The sequence below is a fragment of the Lissotriton vulgaris genome, unplaced genomic scaffold (assembly GCF_964263255.1).
Source record: "Lissotriton vulgaris unplaced genomic scaffold, aLisVul1.2 SCAFFOLD_10679, whole genome shotgun sequence".
NCBI classification, from domain to species: Eukaryota; Metazoa; Chordata; class Amphibia; order Caudata; family Salamandridae; genus Lissotriton; species Lissotriton vulgaris.
The window spans coordinates 1-21,328 of record NW_028245826.1 but is presented as its reverse complement, the minus strand read 5'-3'; the positions used below and the strand labels follow the sequence as shown (position 1 = coordinate 21,328).

At 46.1% G+C, this 21,328-nt stretch overlaps 1 protein-coding gene across 1 annotated transcript; it reads left to right on the top strand.

The window, feature by feature from the left end:
• Positions 1 to 2,218: 2,218 nt before the first annotated feature.
• LOC147666281 (uncharacterized) lies at positions 2,219 to 9,368 on the top strand. The gene is made up of 3 exons (XM_086949162.1): positions 2,219 to 2,498; positions 5,132 to 5,191; positions 8,992 to 9,368. Exons 1-3 carry the CDS (start codon positions 2,219 to 2,221, stop codon positions 9,366 to 9,368), a joined length of 717 nt encoding a protein of 238 aa, XP_086805288.1.
• Positions 9,369 to 21,328: the final 11,960 nt, after the last annotated feature.

The window sequence follows — 21,328 nt, the reverse complement described above, 5'->3', positions numbered from 1 at the left end:
CCTGGCCATCCCCCTAGTGAGCTCAGCCGTATGCTGACTGAGCACAGATTCTTGGTTGGAGCTGCGATGGCACAGTTGTGCGGTCGCCGCTGCAAGGCGGGCCATGGCCCGGTTCAGCACCCGGGCATCCCTCCTGCGCGCCACCTCATGCTCCTCCTGTCTGGCAGATGAGTGGGTGATGGCAGTGGTCAGCCTGCCTAACCCTGCTGCCACCTCCTTGTTGGTTTCCACAACAGCCTGGAATCCCTTCACCAACTCCCCCATCTGCATGTTGTGCTGCAGGAGCTGGCGTTGGCAGGCCATGGTGGATCTGGCCTGTTGGCGCTGGATTTTAACCATCTGTCCCTCCAGGCCCAGGAACACACTGCCCTCCCGTGCTGGTGCAGCAGTGGTGGTGGTGGCACGGCGTCGGGCACTGCTGCTTCCGGCCTGCTGAGTGGGCTGGGGTGCCACTGGTGGGGGTGTGAAGCTGGCCGGTCCCTGAGCCCCTGCTCCCAGGTCAGGTTGGACAGGTGGCAAGGCCACGGTTGTGGCAGGAGCTGGTGTAGGCGGAATGGTCTGCCTTGTAGGGGAGTTTTCTGGTGAGAATTGCAAGGGGGGTGTGCTGGGCAGTACTGGGGAGTGCACTGCTTGGAAGTCAATGACCAGGACTCCCTCCATTCCTAGCCCTGGGGTGTCTCCTTCCTCATCCTCCTCCTGGCCAGCCTGGCTGGTGCTCGGCCCTGCGACTGCAGTGTTGGACGTTGCTGCTCCCTCTGCTGTCACAGTTGTTCCGCCTGATGGGGCCCCTAGGTACAAAGAAGCATTTGTAAACTGAGTGCCGATGTATTACAGTCAGTACAATTATGGCATTCCACATGTCCTTGCATCTCCTTACACCGTGTCACACTGTTTCCTGTCTTGTGATTCTGCACTGACATATTTGGCTAACTTCTGCTGACTACATGTACCATGATGCTTGTCTCTTGTATGTTGGTGACAGTACAGTGCTGGTGTTTGCCTATGCATTGTGTCTAATGGGGAGGTGTCTGGTAGGGTGTGTCATGATGCGCATGCTTCTTACCTGTAGCTGTGGCTCTCGCAGAGCTGTCCAGGGTCCCGATTCCTACGACACTCTCCCTCTCAATGGTGCTGGAGACAATTTCCTCCAGCTCGGTGAGGGGTGGCGCCGGGTTGTTGCCTCCTCCAGTGAGTCCAGCCTGCCTTTGTATGTCAGCCAGCTTCCTCTTCGTGAGTCTGCGGATGTCGTAAAACCTTTTTTTCAGTTCCTCTATGGACCTGGGGGTGACACCCGCAGCATTCACCTTCTGGGCGATGTCGGCCCAGATTCTCCTCTTGGTGCTGTCTGGCACGTTGAGGGACAGCTTGCCAAACAGCTGGCGGTGCACCCTCACCACCTCCTCAACCAGCACCTGAAGTTCGGTGGTGGTGAACTTGGGCTTCCTCTTCTGGGAGGACTTCTGGCTTCCTGACTGATCTGCCATTTTCTCCTGTTCAGTTGGCAACCTCCTTCTCCCACTGCTGCTAACTGTGTGTGTTGGGCTCAGGCAGGCTTTCCAGAAACTTCTTAATTAGCTGCACCTGCCAGGGTTGCCACTCCCTGTTTGGGTGGGGGAGGGGGAGCCACCTCATTGGCTGAATCGCCTATTGCCGAATCGGCTTTTACCGATTCGGTAATATCCGAATCGGTAAAATCCGATTCGGTATTATCCGAATCGGTAAAAGCCGAATCGGTTCATTCAATGCATTCCTATGGGCTTTTTCGCCATGGGTCTGTTTTCATGCCTACGAATCTATGATTGCCGAATCGGATTTTACCGAATCGGCTTTTACCGAATCGGTTTTTACCGAATCGGTATTCGCCGAATCGGGAATATCCGATTCGGTGGTAGCCGATTCGGTGATTTCCGAATCGTTGTTGGCCGATTCGGTACTTTCCGATTCGGACCGAGCAGAATCGGAACGTACCGAATCTCATTACCGATGCCGACCGAATCGGTATTCATTCGGTTTTTTTTCCCTACATCTCGTTTTCCGATTTCAGAATACCGATTCGGCCCGCCTCGGTATTTTGAAATCGGAAAATCGCGTTTACCTACATCGGGCCCTTAGTATTTTAATAGGGATGGGGTGTTTAGTTTTTTGAACTCACTTTTATGTTAAGTTTCCTTTTGTCTCTGACAATCTTTTGTATTTTTAAACTTTGTCAGAGCACACTATGTCTGGCAGGTCCAAGAACCTCACAGACAGTGAGTTTGGGGGGCTGTTGTGGTTGGTTCAACATTATCTGCCCAGAATGGTGAGCATGGGTGGCCGTGTGAGCCAAGGCTACCCAACAAAGGAGCGGAGAGGCAGATGGCAGCTTGTACAACAACACCTAGAGCAATTGTTCGACATTCAGCGTACCGTACATCAGATTAAGCACCGGTGGCAGGACACCGTCAGCCGTGAGGGGGATGTACTGGATCATCTGGGAGTGGATGTAGGAGCCCCAACCGGTGAGTACATTTATTTTTTTACTCATGTTGTCATTCCCACTAATGTACAGATCTGTAAAAGGGATCAATGATAAGCAAAGTTTGCCTCGAATTTACAACAAGGTAACGCAAATTTTATTCCTGCGCCGTGCTGCGTTAATTCAGAAACCACAGAGATGCAACATATTGAGAATCATATGTTGTGTGTCTGTGCATCCCCCTGCGCTCATGCACTAACTGTATACATGCACTAGCGCAGGCACCCTTGCAGTATGATGCAAGGATGCCTGCGCCATGGGGAGAAAATGGTATGTACAGTGAGGGCCAACATGCAGTACAAAAAAAATGATTTCACTTTTCCCACTTTCAATGAGTGCTTTGAAATGCAGCAGGCATTGAAAGTGGAGCACACATGGAGAAATGGAAGCATTTCTCAATGTGCCTTGCTACCCCACCTCTAGTGTGGCGTAGCATTCCTACGCCACTCCACCTTAAACATTTTGTTAAAACTTGTAAATGTGTCTCCCTACAAAGGTGTTGCCTGTGAACATCCACAGCAACATCCATGCAACACCCCTTCCACGCACAGTGCTGCGTGTGAAGGGTATGTATTTTGAATGAGAGGTAAAGTCACGCAGGGTGGGTTTCCCTCTCCTTATAAATATGTATGACCACTCTGCACCACCACTACGTTGAAAAGTCTGACATACTTGTGGTGCAGTGGGCTGGTAAAAGACAACCAATGCCATTGTATGTTTATAACTGTGATGTGGTGCATATTTGGAAATATGCAGGGAAGCATCATCACACATCCAACACTCATTTCCCTCCCTGGTCCACCGCATTTGTCTTTCACTTTGTAAGCTGCATCCCGGCGCAACTTTTTTAAACAATGTGTGTGAAATACTGTGATGTCATGGTGGCGCAATTGTGGAGTTGTGTTCAAAATGATACTTGGATGACGTAATGCTGAAGTCAAACCCTCAGGGCTCCTGGCATTTCACACAGGATTGTGACGTATCACAGACATTAAGGGCGCACTTACATATTTAGGGGAATCCCTGCATATCAGCAGGGATGTAACACAGGCCTCTTCCATGCACACCTTGCAACACTGTTGCCTTACATTGAAAAGGGTAAAAAGTTATGCACCACTGTCAAAAGGCCTTCATTATTGATTCCCCACGTATGTAGCGCGGCTGATCACCCATCATTGGTGCCCATGATTTTCAATGCAGCACACCATGGATGAACAAATGCACTGATGGTTAGTTATATTCATTAAATGATCTGATAGTATTATATGTATTGCCTTTCACAAATTTCACTACAGTATAATGTAATAAAATATACATCACAAACAGGAATGCATGTACTTTTAAACAGTCAATTAGGCAATATGTATTCTGGTCATCCTGGACTGCATTGTATTGTGGAAACATTCACCCAGGTAGCAGATGTGGCCAAGAGTATAGGTAGTGCCTGTGGACAAGATGTAGTCCAGCGTGTGGATGGGGGTGTAGATGGGTGTTGTGAGGAGTTGTCTGAGGCCAAGTTTCGGTAGGTTGTGTATCAGGGTGGCAGGGTAGGCGTCATAATTCTTGTAAAGGTGGAAGTTCAAGTCCACAAGGATGATGTATTCCATGAAGGCAAGTGCATGGCTGCTTGCAAGGTTGGCAATGGAGTTAATACATTAAGCCAGGGAACCAGGGTGTGTGTCAATTAGTGTCCCTCAGAGGGTGAGGTTGTTGTTGTTGTGGATCTGCAAGAGCATTTGTTTGCCAGTGTGGAGGCTGATGTCTATATGGCTAACAAACGTGATGGTGTTATTGTTTACAATACCTATTGCACTTCGGTTTCCATTGGGACAATCCATGCAGGTGATCTTCTATACATCCGGGATGGCTATAGGAATGTTGTTGGGCAAGGAGTTGTTCCACCAGGTGTCACTCTTGAAGGCCACATCTGGGGCAGAGGTGTCTTGCAGATCCAAGTGCAGACCAGCGTTAATGTAGCAGAGCAGGTGTAGTGGAGTATGCTGTGGAGGTGTGTGTGTTCAGTACTTTGACATTTGGTGGTCCACTCACAGGTGAACCTGCATGTGTGGTTCAAGCAAGGTCTGTGGGACCGTTTCAGGGTGTCCTTCAAAGTGTAGTGCTTTTGGCCTGCCATGAGTATGTGGAGGCTGCTTGTATCACTGTGCAGTCTGCTCTTGTGGGATTTGCGTGGTCCATGGAATCTGATGCTGGCCAGCCTCCAGACATGTGCATACGGGCTTGCCTTATGCGCGCCTTCCGCCACCCACCTAATGGCATTACAATGTTAGCTGGGAAGGCAAAGCTGCTGGGAGGCGGGATGCTGGGGATGGGGAATGGGGCCAAGTGGGCTGGACCACAGGGGTATTTGCATCAGAACGTGAGCTGTTTACACGGGAGGGTGAGTTGTCAAACATGATCAAACAATGTACACTCATGTGGAGGTCCACATGCATTACCAGAGCCCTTGTACATTTTCTACCTACATTTTGTAGGACAAATTAAAGGGTATTAAAAGACTATAAATCACATGCATATGTTACCGTACAATCTGCACGCTACAAAATTTTAAATTTATAATGCCATGCATTAATGTACATATTTGCACATGTTTTGTAGGGGGTCCACCGCCATACACGCAGGGGGAGATCGACCGCTTCGAGGACCCCGATGCAACCAGTGAGTAAATGTATTAATTCCTACAGATTGAAGTAATGTGTGTGGAAGCAAGATGCACTGTGTATGTGCCCAACTATGGCATGCTCAATGCATCCACTTGTATCAAATCTTTGCTGACACCCTCAAAGTAAATGTAAGATTTTGTGAGTGTTTGTGACAGATGTTGAATCATGCATGGACAAAATGAAAGGCACATATGTGTCAGACAGCCCATAACCCTAGGAACAAAGTAACAGTCAATGCCTGTTTCTTTTTGACACTGAGGGAGCAGAATGCAACATGAAAATGCAAATTCTTTACACGTACATCTGTACAGTAAGGCATGCTGAACACAGTGCTCACTACGTGTGTTTAGTGAATGTGTTGTGTGAATGATAACTACAGGCTGTGGTACCAGGGTTGCAGTGTGTGTAAGCTCTAAATCAGGTTTACTGTGGAAGCACATGGCTTTCTACGTTTGTTCACAATCACTGTTTTACAAGACACGTACAACAACAAATCAGTAAGGGTGAGATTTATGTTCACTGTTGCATCCCCAGGGATGCGCCACTTAATGTGCGCCATAGTGCGCCACAGCTCCCCACCCATGGTTAGCCGCTTTAACATAGCGTTGCACCATGGGCCACAAACGGAACAGATGTGTGACACATCTGTGCCACAAAGTTGGCGCATTGCTGGAGTTGCGTCGCAAGCGCAATGCAGCTCCAGCAAGGCTTGGGGGTGGCCCATCTACACAATGCTGCATCAAGACCAACGCCTGCTTCAAGCTGGCGCAGGGTTTTGAGGCAGCATTGGCCAAAAAGAGACTGAGTGAAATCTCATATATTTCAATCAGCCACTTTCAAGAGGCTTTCCTGCGCAGGAACGCCCCCCCCCCCCCCCTGCACAAGAACGCCTCCTCATGGCGCAGGGCTTTACAAAGTGACGCATGTCCTACATGTGTCACGTTGTGAATAGGGCACATTGTTTGTGCCGCTGTTGTGTTAAATAAAATGACGCAACTACGGCGCAACCGCATCATAAATCAGGCCCTCAGTGATTTAAGCAAAACTTAAGATGCCCACAGTGCATGTAGTGCCTTTTCAATGTGTGATACTTTTTGCATGCTGCATCAAAATCACACCGTCACTCCTCGCACATGTAAGCACAGCATCCCTCCGTGTAATGACACTGGGCCACACCAAGATCTGCTGAAGCAAAGTTATTTATCATTTGGCCCACACCAACCCCTAGTCCAGGAATTTGCGTGTCAATTTTGTTGTGCTACTGTGGGTTAAGAAATGTTACTGTATCCAGATTATTGTTGTGTTACAATATATGCTTTTACATTGTGAACATGTCCTCACAGTAAGTGAACCAAATAAATTCAATCCCACAACATGTGCACAGGGCACACATTATGCAATGAAAATTATTAGCCTATATAAAGAGGCTACTGCCTTGATCGTACACACACCAATCCTTACATATTGCCATGCAGCATTCACTGGTGGTTGAAACAGGCCCGTTCCACCATCACTCTGAATGGCAGTAGCCAAGGGTGTATGGATTAAGTAATGAGCCCGTGACAGCCCAAATGTAACCTGCACGTTGTTCATTTACAGGACAACTCCCTTGCTATTCCGGTCTACCACTCCCTACAGGCCATGCTCCATCCATGTAGCAAGGCCCAACCAATGTCCCACATGTGGAAGTGGTGTACACATGGGCAATGGTATATCTGGGGCATGAGGGCATTGCACTCCCATCTTGCCATGGTACCTTTTACAACAAAGTGTCGGAGTCAATTTTTACGCAGTCAATAAATCCATCCTTATCTTGTGTGATAAATATCACTAAGGATGAAACGTGCCGTCCCACCTCTGGTTCCATTTTAGATTCAGCTTGCATTAAGTCCTGCGCCACTGCGTGGGTGAGCCCCTTCAATGGAATTGACAATAAGTACAAACAAAAATCTGGGACAGCAATTACCCCCTCTGCCCTGTGCTGCATCTGGGTCCCCAACGCCACCCTTCCACGTCCAGTTTCCGTAAGAATAACAGTCAACATATAACAGAATTCTATGCACACCAGCAATGTATGGTACTAGTACAACAGACAGGAAAGTGCCGCCATCATCACCAATGCCGCTCGTCCCACCTACAACCGTACCAACGTTGACCAGAATGCATGCTACTCGGATGCACTCTCATAACTCATACCATATTGACATCACTTTGTTATTCCTGGGTATGGTAAACATGTGTCCCCCAGTAATAGAGATGTCTCAAAACCTGTTTTTGAGAGCATGCAACCCCTCCAATGCCTCCCCATCGTCCACTGGAAAGAACAAAAGGTCTTCTATGAGACAAAGTGCGTGTGATCCGAGAGCCTCAGGCCACAAACCACCCTACACAATTGAGAACAAGTTGCTCATGTTTCGACAGCCAGAGCAAATAACTGAGGGGAGAGCAGGCAACCCTCTTGGCCTACTGGGTATTAGGAGGACATGATTAATCACACCTTTACTGTGGGGATGCCTGAAAAATACAATTTTACTATCCAGTGGACACTTACCGCTCCCAGCCCAAAAACCCTCCTAACAGCAAACAAGTAGGGCCACTCTGAGCAATGAAATGATTTAGCTATATCCAATTAAGGTCCTCTGCACAATAGTCCACTGCATGGTCTGTGTTCAACATTTATATCAACTTCCATAGACTAACGGCCATATTGCTGGTAGGGATGAAACCAGCCTGATCAGGGTGTACCAAGTGTAACAGGTGTGTGAATACTCGTGCATACAGGATGAGATTTGTCATCACATCATCCATGGTCAGCATGGTTAGGGGACAGTACCCACAAAACTCACTTTGGACTTCACACTGTATGAGGAAAGGGATAGTAATAGCTAACCTAGTCGTAGACAGCAGCATCCCCAGTTGGCCAGCCTCCATAAACATCAATGGCATCTGAGGTGCAAGAATGTTGACATTACCCTAGTCAAAGTTGATGGTGAGACCATCAGCCCCCAGGGGTTTTGTTCAGGGCCACTTCTTTTACAGCGCACCGGACTTCCACATCCATTATATCCCTACCAAGAGAGTGCACCTGCTCCTCGTACACGGTGTTCAAAGAAAGCCTGTGCCTCTGCTTCCCAAACCTGTAACTGGCCACTATGTGTATCAGCAGCCACTATATGAATCCAAATGAGATGAGACAGTGTGTACACATACCTATCTGCTTTGCCTTTCATTGGATTACAATTATATCCAACATGGAGATTTTACCCTTAACTACGGGCACCTCCTGTGTATCGTGCTTTATATTGTCCCACCTATACCTTTGACTTGAGACAGCGTGCTCTTCCATTACAATGTATCCATGCCTCACCCAATGTGATCTCTCCCATCCTCTCAACTTGCATTCCTTCTACTCAAGGATGCATGGGGCTATGATACCCTCACAAGAATCTTTTGCAATATGAAAACGTAAGACAAGATAGTTCTACATAAACCAGCGTGGGATACCAAGGCCACGCATGAGCAGACAAGCACATCTGTTATACTTGACAGTATGTATGTGGCCAGATGCTGGTGTGTCATTTCATGGCAGTCATTTGACTTGGGCACCACCTAGTGGCCCGTGGTCATGTGACTTTGGATGTATATGCTAGATGGCAATTTTGCAGTGTGTCATCAAAAAAGTGTTGGTCATATTTTCATGACACTTTCCATTCACTCTTTTGATTGTACAACTTAGGTCATGCTGATGGCCATCATGTACTGCTTGCCTTACACATGTTCCCTTTTTCCATTCAGATAACATGAATGCAGCGGAGGAGCGGGCTTTCCGCATCAGGAAAGCTCGGTATGGACACATACTTGCTGTTGCAAAGGCATTTCGTTGGTCGGGTCGGCAATACCAAAAGAGAAAGTTGGCGAAGACATGGGTTATAAAGTCACCTACACGCCAAAGTGGAGATCAAGTACAATCACATGTTCTTTCAACAAATGCAGGTGGTGCTGCTGCCCCACAAGCATCGACATCCACTGCAGGCACGGCAGCAACTGTTGATGCTACAATGTTGGCAAGCATGGACAGGAAAATAGATAATTTGGAGGCCAAAATTTCTGCATTGGACACCAAACTTGACAGGGTGCAACAGACATTGGACCACATAATTTCAATGATTTGATGCATATCTGGACAATGTGTGGACACTGACTTTTTGTTCACAGTAGAATGTTCAAGCGTATTTGTTTTTAATATTTTATATAGGTTTAGATAGATAGATTAGGTAGTTAGTTAGGTTTCCTTTTTCTATTTCTTCATTTTCATTACGTAGTTGCTGGGTTTTACATTTTCTATTTGGGTGGGTGGGTTTTCTTAGATGTGTTATATGTGTTTAAAAAAATTTTAAAAAAGAAAAATCAAAAAAAATATATATTTGTGGTTTGATTAGATTAGTGTGTAGTTTATGTTTAGGATAAGTATGTGTATGTCTCTTGTACATTTATGTGTTAAGGGGGGTGGGGGCTGATGTTTACTTGTCCTGCGTCAAGCTAGGTAATTTTAGGCTAAGTAAGTTAGGGCATAGTTATGTAAGTTAGATAGGTTAAGATAAGTTAGGTTAGGTTAAGTTTAGATAGTATAGACAGTGTTAGGTATTTTAGGATTTAATGTAATTTTTAAGTAATGTACATATTTTTACTAGTGTGTTTGAGAAGTAAATTTTATTTGAATTTTCAACTTACATACTTTGTGATCTCTTCTTTTAAGTACTGCATTTACTGTGTTAGAAGTGTGAGTAAGTTGACACATTGAATGGATAAAGTTTCATGTTTGCGTGCATGTCATTATTATGATCTTGCTATGTTCAAGCTGCATCTGTGAGTACATGTGCTGGCAATCCCTGTGATGTCAAATCTTGTCGAATATGTCATGCAGCTTTTTGCATACATTACAACTTCAAGCAGATGGCCTCTAACAATGTTCTTGAGGTCTCTCCCCTCATTTTAAACACAGACTCTACCGCCTGGCCAGTGTTGACCATGTCCCCCACAATACATACGGTGCCTCAGGGCACAATTGCCAGGAATGTTGTCACCGCTATCACTCACCAGGGCAACAAGTTCATTGAGCCAAGGTATATGGGGACATCACTTAGGTCTGCTCTTGAAATTTGAAGGGAGATTGTGAGGTCATGTCTGCCGCCTCCTAAACACCGCTCAGCCAAAGTGATAGAGGAATGTCCAACACTTACCCTGTAGTTATTCACTATTGTGCAGTGGGGTGGAGCTCGGGTACATTGTAACTAACGCACCCATTCCAAGGCATACTCGGCATCCATCATATGCATCTACGGATCCTCAGCATACAGTGATATTATATGCATGGTGACAACAGTTAAATGTCAATAGGAAACAACAGCGTGGACAAGGAACAACCCTGACGAGTACCCTGCCCCACTGGATATCACAAGGAGACCCCCGCCCAACCCCCACCCTTGTGCTTGCCAATGAATACAACCTGTCTTTGCATCTCAGATGACACTCCCCAAGTTCTAAGGCCCTCATTATTCAGAATAGATGAGACCACTAAAGGCTTTTGATACATCCACTAAGTGGATCACTGGCATCCTCTCCTCATCATAGGTCTCTCCCACAATTCATAACAATTGCCATACATTGCCTGCAGTGTAACGGGTGTATAGAAATCATGCCTGATCTTGATGAATGTAAGGCACAATATGCAAGAGGAGTAAAGTGGGCAGTATCCAGGTCAATCTTCGTAAATACATCATGAGCATGGACCTTCTGCTATCTAGTGAGTTGTCCTCAGAGGCCATCCCCAGCTGAAGTAGGGGGCCGATCACCACCTCTCTAGCATAGGCTTGCAATACTCACAGATACGTGGCCTGACAATGGCTCTACAGCAGTGTAGGGGCTAGGACATCAAACAAGATCAAATGATGTAGACTTAGTAGCATTGACCTGGTGCAGTTGGCGGTGAGCCACCCTGCACCACCTACAAGATTCAATCCTAAGCTAATGTGCATCCTGGACACAGTGATTTCAGAGTGAAGCTTACAAGTGTGTATGACTATACTTTCATCCATCACATGACACACATTGCAGGTAATGTTTACTAATGTTATGAAAATGTTGTTGTAGTGAGAATTGCACCATGTAACACAACGAGTTTATGTAAGTGAAACATGGAGGTTGAAGAGTGTATGCATTACAAGAAAGGTTGTGGCAGGTAAGAACCAATTTGCCCATTCCAGTGCTATGTCCACTATGCCAGCGTACTTTAACATTGGTAGTGTAGTGTATTTGATGTATGTGTGGAACACAGCACAGATATGAACTGAGACAACTTGCAAACATACATCCCTCAACCAATGCTGCCCTTGTCAGTCCAGCATTATCATTGCAATATTGTATTTGATATTGTATGATTACATGTGAGTTACTGTGTGTGTTGACTCCACTAAACCCAGGCATTACACAGATAGCAAGCTTTACAATTAGATCTTCATCCTGCTATTCCATCTGCATGGTGCAGCACACTAGGGGTTACAGAGAGTGGCACATTGATCACGTTTGCATACTACACATCTCATTGTGTAAGAGGTTGTGCTTCAGTGTACAGCATGTTTGCTTTGGGTGCACAGCCAGTTGTGACACTTCTTGTGTGGTGATGGTGAACATTAAAGTAGTACTCTTATTCCATGTACTACTCAGTCTACCATGACTAATGCGACTATGGTGCCTACACAGGCACATGACCAATATTGTAGCATTACCACAGGGTAGAGCACATGAATGCAACATGCACTTCTATATGGGCCAATTGATGTGTTTGCTAAGGAGTGTTTGCAATACCCAGCTGTTCATTTGTAAATAATTGTATTTTTTACCAAATTATGTCACCCTAAAGTTTTACATTACATGATTATTATCACAGTGTAATAACTTTTGCAAATATTTCTATTTCTCTTCCACATGTGTCTACTTTTCTCATCCGAAAATGTACACAGTACAATCATTACATGTTACACACTTGACACAATTGAACAGTGTTATGGACACACAGGTGGTCATGAAGAACTTGTTGACAAGTTTGACTGTGTTTATCAAACAACATTTTATTTGAGGGATGAGATTGTGATTTACACATTCTTAATTTCAGAATGTGTATTGCTTGAGTGTTTCATGCAGGAACATTGAGGTGTGACACATTTTTTGTAAGACAGGTGTGTAATGTCAGACATTGTTCTCCTCAGTGAAATGTTTAGTGTGTTGTCCAGGGACACCTGTGTGCAATAGTAATTTACAGTCCTCTCTTCCTTTGTATTTTTATGGAAAATTCATCCTCAGAGTCTTCACTTTGTTGAGTAACTGCAGGGCATGGTGTGCTACTGCTTCCACCAGCAATGGCAGAGGATGTTTGAGGGTACACATGTTCCCTCGAGGTTACATTATCCCTTTGTTCATTCAGCAACATTTGCTGGTTTTTGATGACCGTCAGCAAGTCTGCATGAAAAGCTGTCATGGATGACAGGAAGAGGTCTTGACGTTGCTGCATGTCTCTCATTTGGTTCACAATATCTTGCAGGTGCTGGGCTATTTCCCTGTTTGCATTTTGTGGTGGCATTTGAACATGCCTCTCACTCATGATCTTAGAAATGTTTCCCAGAGATTGTGATAATCCTGGTGTTTGTGTGGAAGTGCCTTCATCTGTGCCAATGTTTGCCAAATCTGGATTGATACTTTGTAGTATGGATCGCAGGATGGTAGCGATACTTGGCAATGCCACATGTAGCTCACTGAGGAGTTCCCGCTGAGCACTTACAGCAGAACTTTGGAACTCTTGTTGTGTGTTCTGCCACTCATTAATAATGTTTGTTGAGGACGGTACAGGTGGTGTTGGTGTTAAAGTTTCACCTTCAGCAGCAACCACATCGTTGTCACACTGTGGAGGGGGTGTGGGGGACCGTATGATGCTTCTTTCCACCTCATGTGTGTCAGTGTCAATGTTAGGAGGATTTTCTTCCATATCATCCGACACAATGTTGTCATCCAGTTGTTGTGCAGTTGATGCAGCATCCACTATGAAAAAATGTGCACATGTGTTAGTAGTGTTGGCATGTTTAATTGTAGAAATGTTTTATCAGAGCAATGACGTGTGCACTCATTGGTCAACACTGCAATAGTAAATTGGTTGTGTGAATACAGGGTGTTTGTCTACTTCCAATACATAGAATTGATATGCCTAATTGTACACATTATCTACATTGCAGCCCATGGGTACAGGTACTCACTCACAGTCTCACACACCCTCTTTATGTCATGTTTTTGTATGCCTGCCTATCACAAGCAAAGGACACACTGTTTGGGATATTGTTGGAATATTTTTGGTCAAGACTGGATTTACATTAGTCTGCAATTGAGAGTGACAGACAGACTGCTTTGTACACATTATTCATTACATTGCATTTAAGCAATGACTGAGTACAATACACATTTCCAACATATTGTATGCCATTATCAAACACAATCTCTTATGTCAATACCATTTTATGAATGATTGTATGAGTCAACCTACAATGATGACAAGGTAACTGACATTGGGTGTTGTTGAAAATGAACTACCCAGGACCCAAATACGCAACAAACGACAGTTGACACTGATGCAACAAAGCCATGGCCATACAGACACAAAGTCAGAGGAAGATATCTGGTCTACAGTACTGAGTGCATGATATTTCATGAGCAATTGCAGTGTGCATATCATATCATTGTACACACATAGAACACAATGGCATACCAAAATAAATTTTTCACACAATAATTCAATACTCATGGTAGCAAAGCTCGTCTGCCATTTTGAATCCAACATGGGATGGTGTGGTGCAGGGTTGTTGCTGAAATGTGCTGTGAGGCATTGAGGTACACCCAAACCCAATGTGGGAGCTGACTGTTGACGGTTTGCTCAATGACTTTGGCAGGGAAAGGGAGGAGTGGAATGGGGCGGTAACTCTTAAGTTCTGTGTTGTCTGCTGTGGGTTTCTTCAGGAGGGTGCTGAGTTCTGCATGTTTACAAAATTCCATGATGCTAGCAGAGTTGAGGGAGCAGTTGATGACATCTCGGAGATGGTGCACGATAATGGAGTGTGCTTAGTTGATAATGTGGTGTGGACAATGGTTCGTTGGCTATCCTGAGTGAATTGAGATCATCAGGTGGATGGTGCCTTAAGTGGTGATGGTGTTCCAGGTGAATAGGTTGTTGGTGGGTGTTTCTGTTTGCAGGTGGGTGGGGTGGACTGATTCCCAAAGGTGTTATGTATGTCAGCAATCTTGTTGTGTAAGAACGAAGCTAGAGAGTCGCAGAGGTCTTGAGAGGGAGTGATGTCATTGGTACCGGCAGTGGGGTTGTAGACAGTTTGACAATGTGGAATTGTACCTTGCTGTTGTGGCCGTTGTTGTGGAGTCAATCCTTGGATGATGATTTGTTAGTGGTTTGGATCAGTTGTTGATGTTTGCGGGTGGCATTCTTGAAGGTGGCCAGGTTCTCAGTGGTTATTAATTGTAAAAAATGTTTTTGTAAGGCTGCAACAGATCTTCTTCCATTCCTTGAGCTCATCAGTGGACTAGGGTTTTTTTTTTGCTACCTTATATGATTTGATGGTTTTTCAAGGGTGCTACTTTATCACCGCTTTCGTTGATCCATTGTGTGAGGTTGATGGCTTCTTGTTTTGGGTCCAATGATTTGGTAGGAGGGTTTTGGTAAAGCGATGTGGTCAGTGGTACTTTTATTCCCATTTCTGCGGGGGATTGGTTGTGGGTGGTTCTGGTTTGTGGTCTTTTTGTATTTGAAGTGAATGCAGCAGTTGTCAGTCCAATGGAGTCCTGTGGGGTGTATAAAGGAGTGCTCACTAGAGGAGAAGATTGTGTTGAGCGTGTGCCCGGCATAGTGGGTGGGGGTGTGAACAAGTTGTTTGACTCCAACATTTGCAGGGTTGTCCAGAAGAGTGGTGGAGTTGGTGTTGTTGTTCTTTTCCAGGTGGAAGTTGAGGACTCCCAGTTCAATGTAGTCCTTAGAGGAGAGGGCGTGTGGGCTGATGCAGTCTGTGATGTCTTTGCTAAATTGTGTGCAGGGTCCAGGTGGTCTGTAGATGAGGGTGCCTCTGAGTGTGGTCTTGGGGTCGATGTGCATTTGGAAGTGAAGGTGTTCAGCAGCTGCGAGGGAGTTGTCAGAACTGGTTGTGATGCAGATCGTTTTCTTATGGCCAATGGAGATGCCTCCTCCTGTTTTGTTGATGCAGTCCTTTTGGATGATTTTGTAGCCGTTTGTGATGGCTATGGTCATGTTGGGCACTGATGTCCGTTCATCCAGGTTTCTGTAACTAATTGTGGGGCAGATTTATGAGGCCCGTGCGCCTCCTTGCGCCGCAATAGCGTCACCTAATGTGATGCAACGGCGGCACAAACAATGCGCCCTATTTACAACGTGACGCATCTAGGAGATGCGTCACGTTGGAAAGCCCTGCGCCATGAGGAGGCGTTCCTGCACAGGGGGGGGGGGGGGGGGGGCGTTCCTGGGCATGGAACGCCTCCTAAAAGTGGCTGAGTACAATCTATGAGATTTCACTCAGTCACTTTGTACGTCAATTCCTTACGCCTGCTTGAAACAGGCGCAAGGGTGACGCACCATGCATTGAAGAGGTGGCTCCTGTGCATTGTGGGAGTTAGGACACACTTGCGACATGACTCCTGCAATGCGCCGCCCGTACGCCAAGAGATGCGTCATGCATCTTCACTAACTTGCACCATGGTGCGCCGCATCATAAATGCGGCGCACCATGGGTGGCGGAGCAGTGGCGCACTGTGGCGCATGTTAACTGCCGCATCCCTGGGGATGCGCCAGTTAACATAAATCTGCCCCGCAATGTCTGGCAATGTGGTGTTGAGTAGGTTCCAAAGTTCAGTTGCATGTGTCTGAACTGAGCAGGTGTTCAGCATGACACACTTCAGGTGGTTAGTTATGGAGCTCAGTTTGAAGTGTGAGGATTTGGTGTGGGTCCTGATGCTGTTAAACTTGCAGGAGTTTATATGTACAAATGATTAGTTATGGGTCCCGCACTCTTTTTTTGGGGGTAATTGTTTAGAAAGTTGTTGAGTTGGGGTAATACTGTCGTTGGTGCAATGGGTGGTAATCTTGCTGGGCTTACCAAGATTCAGATATATCACCATTAAATTATGTATCCTGTGAACACAAGATGCATTCCATCCATGCACTCCTTTTCAAACTTTCATAGATTCTCGTGCAAATTTTGCTTTCATATGAATGATTCATTTATTTCTTATTTTGTTCAAAATATGTCATTATATTCATGACTATTCAACATATTCCATGTTTCAAAAACATTTTTTTCACATTAATGTAGTTGCCCAATGCATTTCAAGCATAACGCCCTTCCTCAGGGGACTTCATAAACTTTTGCCTCACATGTAATGGATCCTCAGCCAAAAATATTTGCGTGAGGATCCATTACATGTGAGGCAAAAGTTTATGAAGTCCCCTGAGGAAGGGCGTTATGCTTGAAATGCATTGGGCAACTACATTAATGTGAAAAAAATGTTTTTGAAACATGGAATATGTTGAATAGTCATGAATATAATGACATATTTTGAACAAAATAAGAAATAAATGAATCATTCAATATGAAAGCAAAATTTGCACGAGAATCTATGAAAGTTTGAAAAGGAGTGCATGGATGGAATGCATCTTGTGTTCACAGGATACATAATTTAATGGAAACTTGCAGGAGTGGCAGGTGAATGGTCCATGGGTGAGTCCTGGTGTGGCTTGGTAGCTATCTGTGAGACGGCTGGAGTTCCGTGCAGAGAGGATAGCAGCATCATACGTGATGCAGATGGAGTGGGTTTTAGAGGGGACAGGGGGGTCTGGCGCTGGGCACAGTCAAGGTGCAGACGGGTGTAGACAGGCTTACCTTTGGCACACCTTCAGCACACATAGGGCGCTTATACTGCGCGTGTACCCTGCGCGTGGGCTGTTGTGACATAAGTGGATGGTGCTGGGGGGCATAGCAAGCGAGGAGCAGCTGGGATGCGGGAGCGGGTTGGAGAGCCGGGCTGGGAGGCACAACAAACATACAACTAAATGGCAGCAAGCAAAAACTGAAACAGGACAAGATTGTAGGGCAACCTGAAAATCACTATTAAATGGACAGTGTCACCAGCACAACCAGGCACTAAATACCGGAAATTCCTATTACTATTTCTTCAGGTATGACTTGTGCCACTTGCTCCTCTAGTTCATCGAGGTCCTCCTGGTCTGCTGGGCTGCCTCCTCCAGTTGCAAGGGCTGCCTTGCGGTTTGCCTCAAGTTTTTCTTTTGTGCGGCGCTTGCAATCATGTCACCTTTTTTTGCAGTCAATGACTGTCCTCTTGGCCTGTCCTACACTGTTTATTTTGTGAACAATTTGCCTCCATATTGACTCTTTTTTGCCATGGGGCAACTTTGAATTAATAAACAGCTGATGCTGGTACCTGGTAACCTCTGCCACCAGGATTTCATTTTCCTCATGGCTAAAATTAGACTTCCGTTTACGTTTGGCGTCAGCCTGTGCCTCTGGACTTTTGCTTGCATGATTTTCCTGGGGGTCCTGGCTGCTGGTATGTGCTTCTTCCATTTCTCTTCTGTGATCCACAGCTATCGCAAGATCAATTTGCGTCACGTATCCAGCTGCCTTTTCACGCATCCCGCACTTTACAGTGTTGCGCCGGCGCCGCAATGGCGTTGCGTGTCGCAAAAAAAGTTACGTGACTTTTCCTTACGTTGCGTCAGGCTGACTTGCGGCACTTTTGCGGCACGTACGTCACGTCATCTGACGCACATTGGCAAGTTGCGACACGCTGCGTTCACTCATTAATTTGGCGCTTCCCCATTGACTTGCGTCGTCGCAGCGGCGGCGCAAGACTTTTGACGCAACTCTACGTTGCGGGAGAGTTGCGTCACTCATCATAAATCTGCCCCTAGATGATTAAGCAAGACAATGTTTTCCAACAACAGCGAATTGCCACCTAGATTAAAACTATATGTATGCCTTACAATTGTTTAAGCATTTGTCCTTTAGTGAAGCTGTATGTGTAATATTTATAATTAGTATAAAGAAAATCAGTGGTGTTGTAGAGGTTTCTTTATCGTAGCAAACTTCATTTTTTTAGCGTAATTTAAGAATAAGTTGCATGTGAAGCATTACTTTATTGTAGACAAAGTGTTTTTTTTGGTGAAGCCAACTAACCACACAGTAGTAACAACAAATGCAAATATTTAGCAAATACAATGTGTAACTAACAACAGTAAAGTGCAAAATGCTATTTAATACAAAATGTTTTTGAATGCATAGTTACTATGTGCACAGAACATATGCTTTGTAGAGTAGTGTGGGCTGTAAAGTGGTATGGGCTGTAGAGTGGTGTGTGCTGTAGAGTGGTGTGTGCTGTAGAGTGGTGTGTGCTGTAGAGTGGTATGTGCTGTAGAGTGGTGTGTGCTGTAGAGTGGTGTGTGCTGTAGAGTGGTGTGTGCTGTAGAGTGGTGTGTGCTGTACAGTGGTTTGGGCTGTAAAGTGGTGTGTACTGCAAAGTAATGTATGCTGTAAAATGGTGTGTCCTGTAGATGTTGTGTGTTGTAGACTGGTGTGCGCTGTCGACTGGTGCGCGCTGTAAATTAGTATGCGCTGTAAAGGGGTGTTCACCACAGAGTGGTGTGTGCTGTAAAGTGGTGTGCATTGCAGAGCAGTGGTGTTCGCCGTATATTGGGGAGCACCACATAGTAGTGTGCCTTGTAGAGTGGTGTGTGCTGTAGAGTATTGGTTTTGCTGTAGAATGCTATAACCTGTAGAGCAGAGGGTGCTGTAGAGTAGTCTGTGCTGCAGAATGGTGTAGAGTGGTGTGGGTTGTACAGCAGTGTACAGTGGTGAGTGGTGGGTGCTGTAGACTGGTGGGTGCTGTATAATGATGTGCGTTGTACACTGTTATGTGCTGAAAAATGTTGCATACTGTAGACTGGTGTGTCAAGTAAAATGGTATGTACTGTAGACGTTTGTACCCGGAGCTGCTGTGCATTGTACAGTAATGTGTGCTGTACAGTAATGTATGTTATACAGTAGTGTGTGCTATAGAGTGATGTGTGCTGTAGAGTGGTGTGTGCTGTAGAGTGGTGTACGTTGTAGAGTAGTGTGTGCTGTAGATTGGTATGTGCGTAAAATATTGCGCGCTGTAGACTGTTGCACACTGTAGAGTGTTGCATGCTGTAGAATGTTGCACACTGTAGAGTGTTTCGCACTGTAGAATGCTGCACACTGTAGACTGTTGCGTACTGTTGAGCGGTGTGTGCGCTATTGAACGGTATGCACTGTACAGTAGTAGGTGCTGTAGAACAGCGTGCGCTGTAGAAGGGCATGTGCTGTAAACGGGCATGCACTGTAGAGGGGCGTGCGCTGTAAAGGAGCGTGCACTGTAGAGGAGCATGCGCTGTAGAACAACGTGTACTGTGTAACAACATGCACTATACAATGGTCTGCGCTGTAGAGGGCTATGTGCTGTAGAAGGCTATGTGCTGTAGAGGAATGTGCACTGTAGAGGTTGTGCGCTGTAAAGGGGTATGTGCTGTAGAGGATTGCACATTGTAGAGTGATGTGCGCTGTAGATTGGTCTGCACTGTAGACTGGTATGCGTTGTAGACTAGTATGCATACTAGATTGGTGTGCGTTGTAGAGGGATGTGCGTTGTAGAGTAGTGTGCATTTTAGAGTAGTGTGCGCTGTACAGTATGGTGCATTGTAGAGTAATGTGCACTGTAAAGTGTGCGTTGTAGACTGGTGTGCGTTGTAGAGTGTTGTGCGTTGTACAGGGGTGCGCGCGGTAGAGGGGTGCGCGTTATAGAGTGGTGTGTGTTGTAGAGTGGTATCCGCTGTAGAATGCTGTGCACTGTAGAATGATGTGCGATGTACCATGGTGTGCGTTGTACAGTGGTGTGCGGTGTAGTGGTGTGTGCTGTAGAGCAATGCACACTGTAAAGGGGTGCGCGCAGTATAGGGACGCATGCAGTATAAGGGTGCATGCAGTACACGGGTGCGCCCTGTAGAGGGGTGCGTGCTGTAAAGAAATGCACGCTGTAGAGGGGTGCGTGCTTTAGTGTTGCCTGCTGTACAGGGGTGCGCATTGTACAGGGGTGGTAGAAGCGTCTGTGCTTTAGAGGGGTGTGCGCTGTAGAGGGGTGTGTGCTATAGTGTTGCACGCTGTACTGGGGTGCATGTTGTACAGGGGTGTGCACTGTAATGGGATGAACGCTGTAGAGGGGTGCGCGTTGTAGTAAGGTGTGCGCTGTAGAGGGGTAGGTGTTGCAGGCATTGTGTACTGTAGAGCAGTGTATGCTGTTAAACAATACACACTGTACAGTAGTGTATGCTGTAGAACAGCATGCGCTGTAGAACACCATGCGAGGAACATGCGCTGTGGAGGGCCATGCGCTGTAGAGGAGCGTGCGCTGTAGAACAGCGTGTGCTGTAGAATGGTATGCGCTGTAGACCGGTGTGCGCTGGAAAGGGGTATGCACTTTAGGTTATGTGCTGTAGAGGGGTATGAGCTGTAGAGGGGTATGTGCTGTAGAGTGGTGTCTGCTGTAGAGAAGTGCACGTTGTACAGTGATGCGCGTTGTAGATTGGTGTGCACTGTAAATTGGTATGCGCTATAGAGCAATGTGCATTGTAGAGTGGTGTGCATTGTAGAGTGGTGTGCATTGTAGAGTGTTGTGCGTTGTAGAGTAATGTGCGTTGTACAGTAGTGTGCGTTGTAGAATGGTGCGCGCTGTCGAATGGTGTCCGCTATAGAACGGTGTTCGATGTACAATAGTGCATTGTAGAGTGGTGCGTGCTGTAGAATGGTATGTGCTTTAGAGCGGTGCGCACTGTAAAAAGGTGCACGCAGTACAGGGGTTCATGCAGTATAGGGGTGCATGCAGTACAGGGGTGTGCCCTGTAGAGGGGTGCATGCTGTAGAGTGGTGCATGCTGTAGAGGCGCCTATGCTGTAGAGGGGTGCGCACTACAGAGGGGTGCGTGCTAT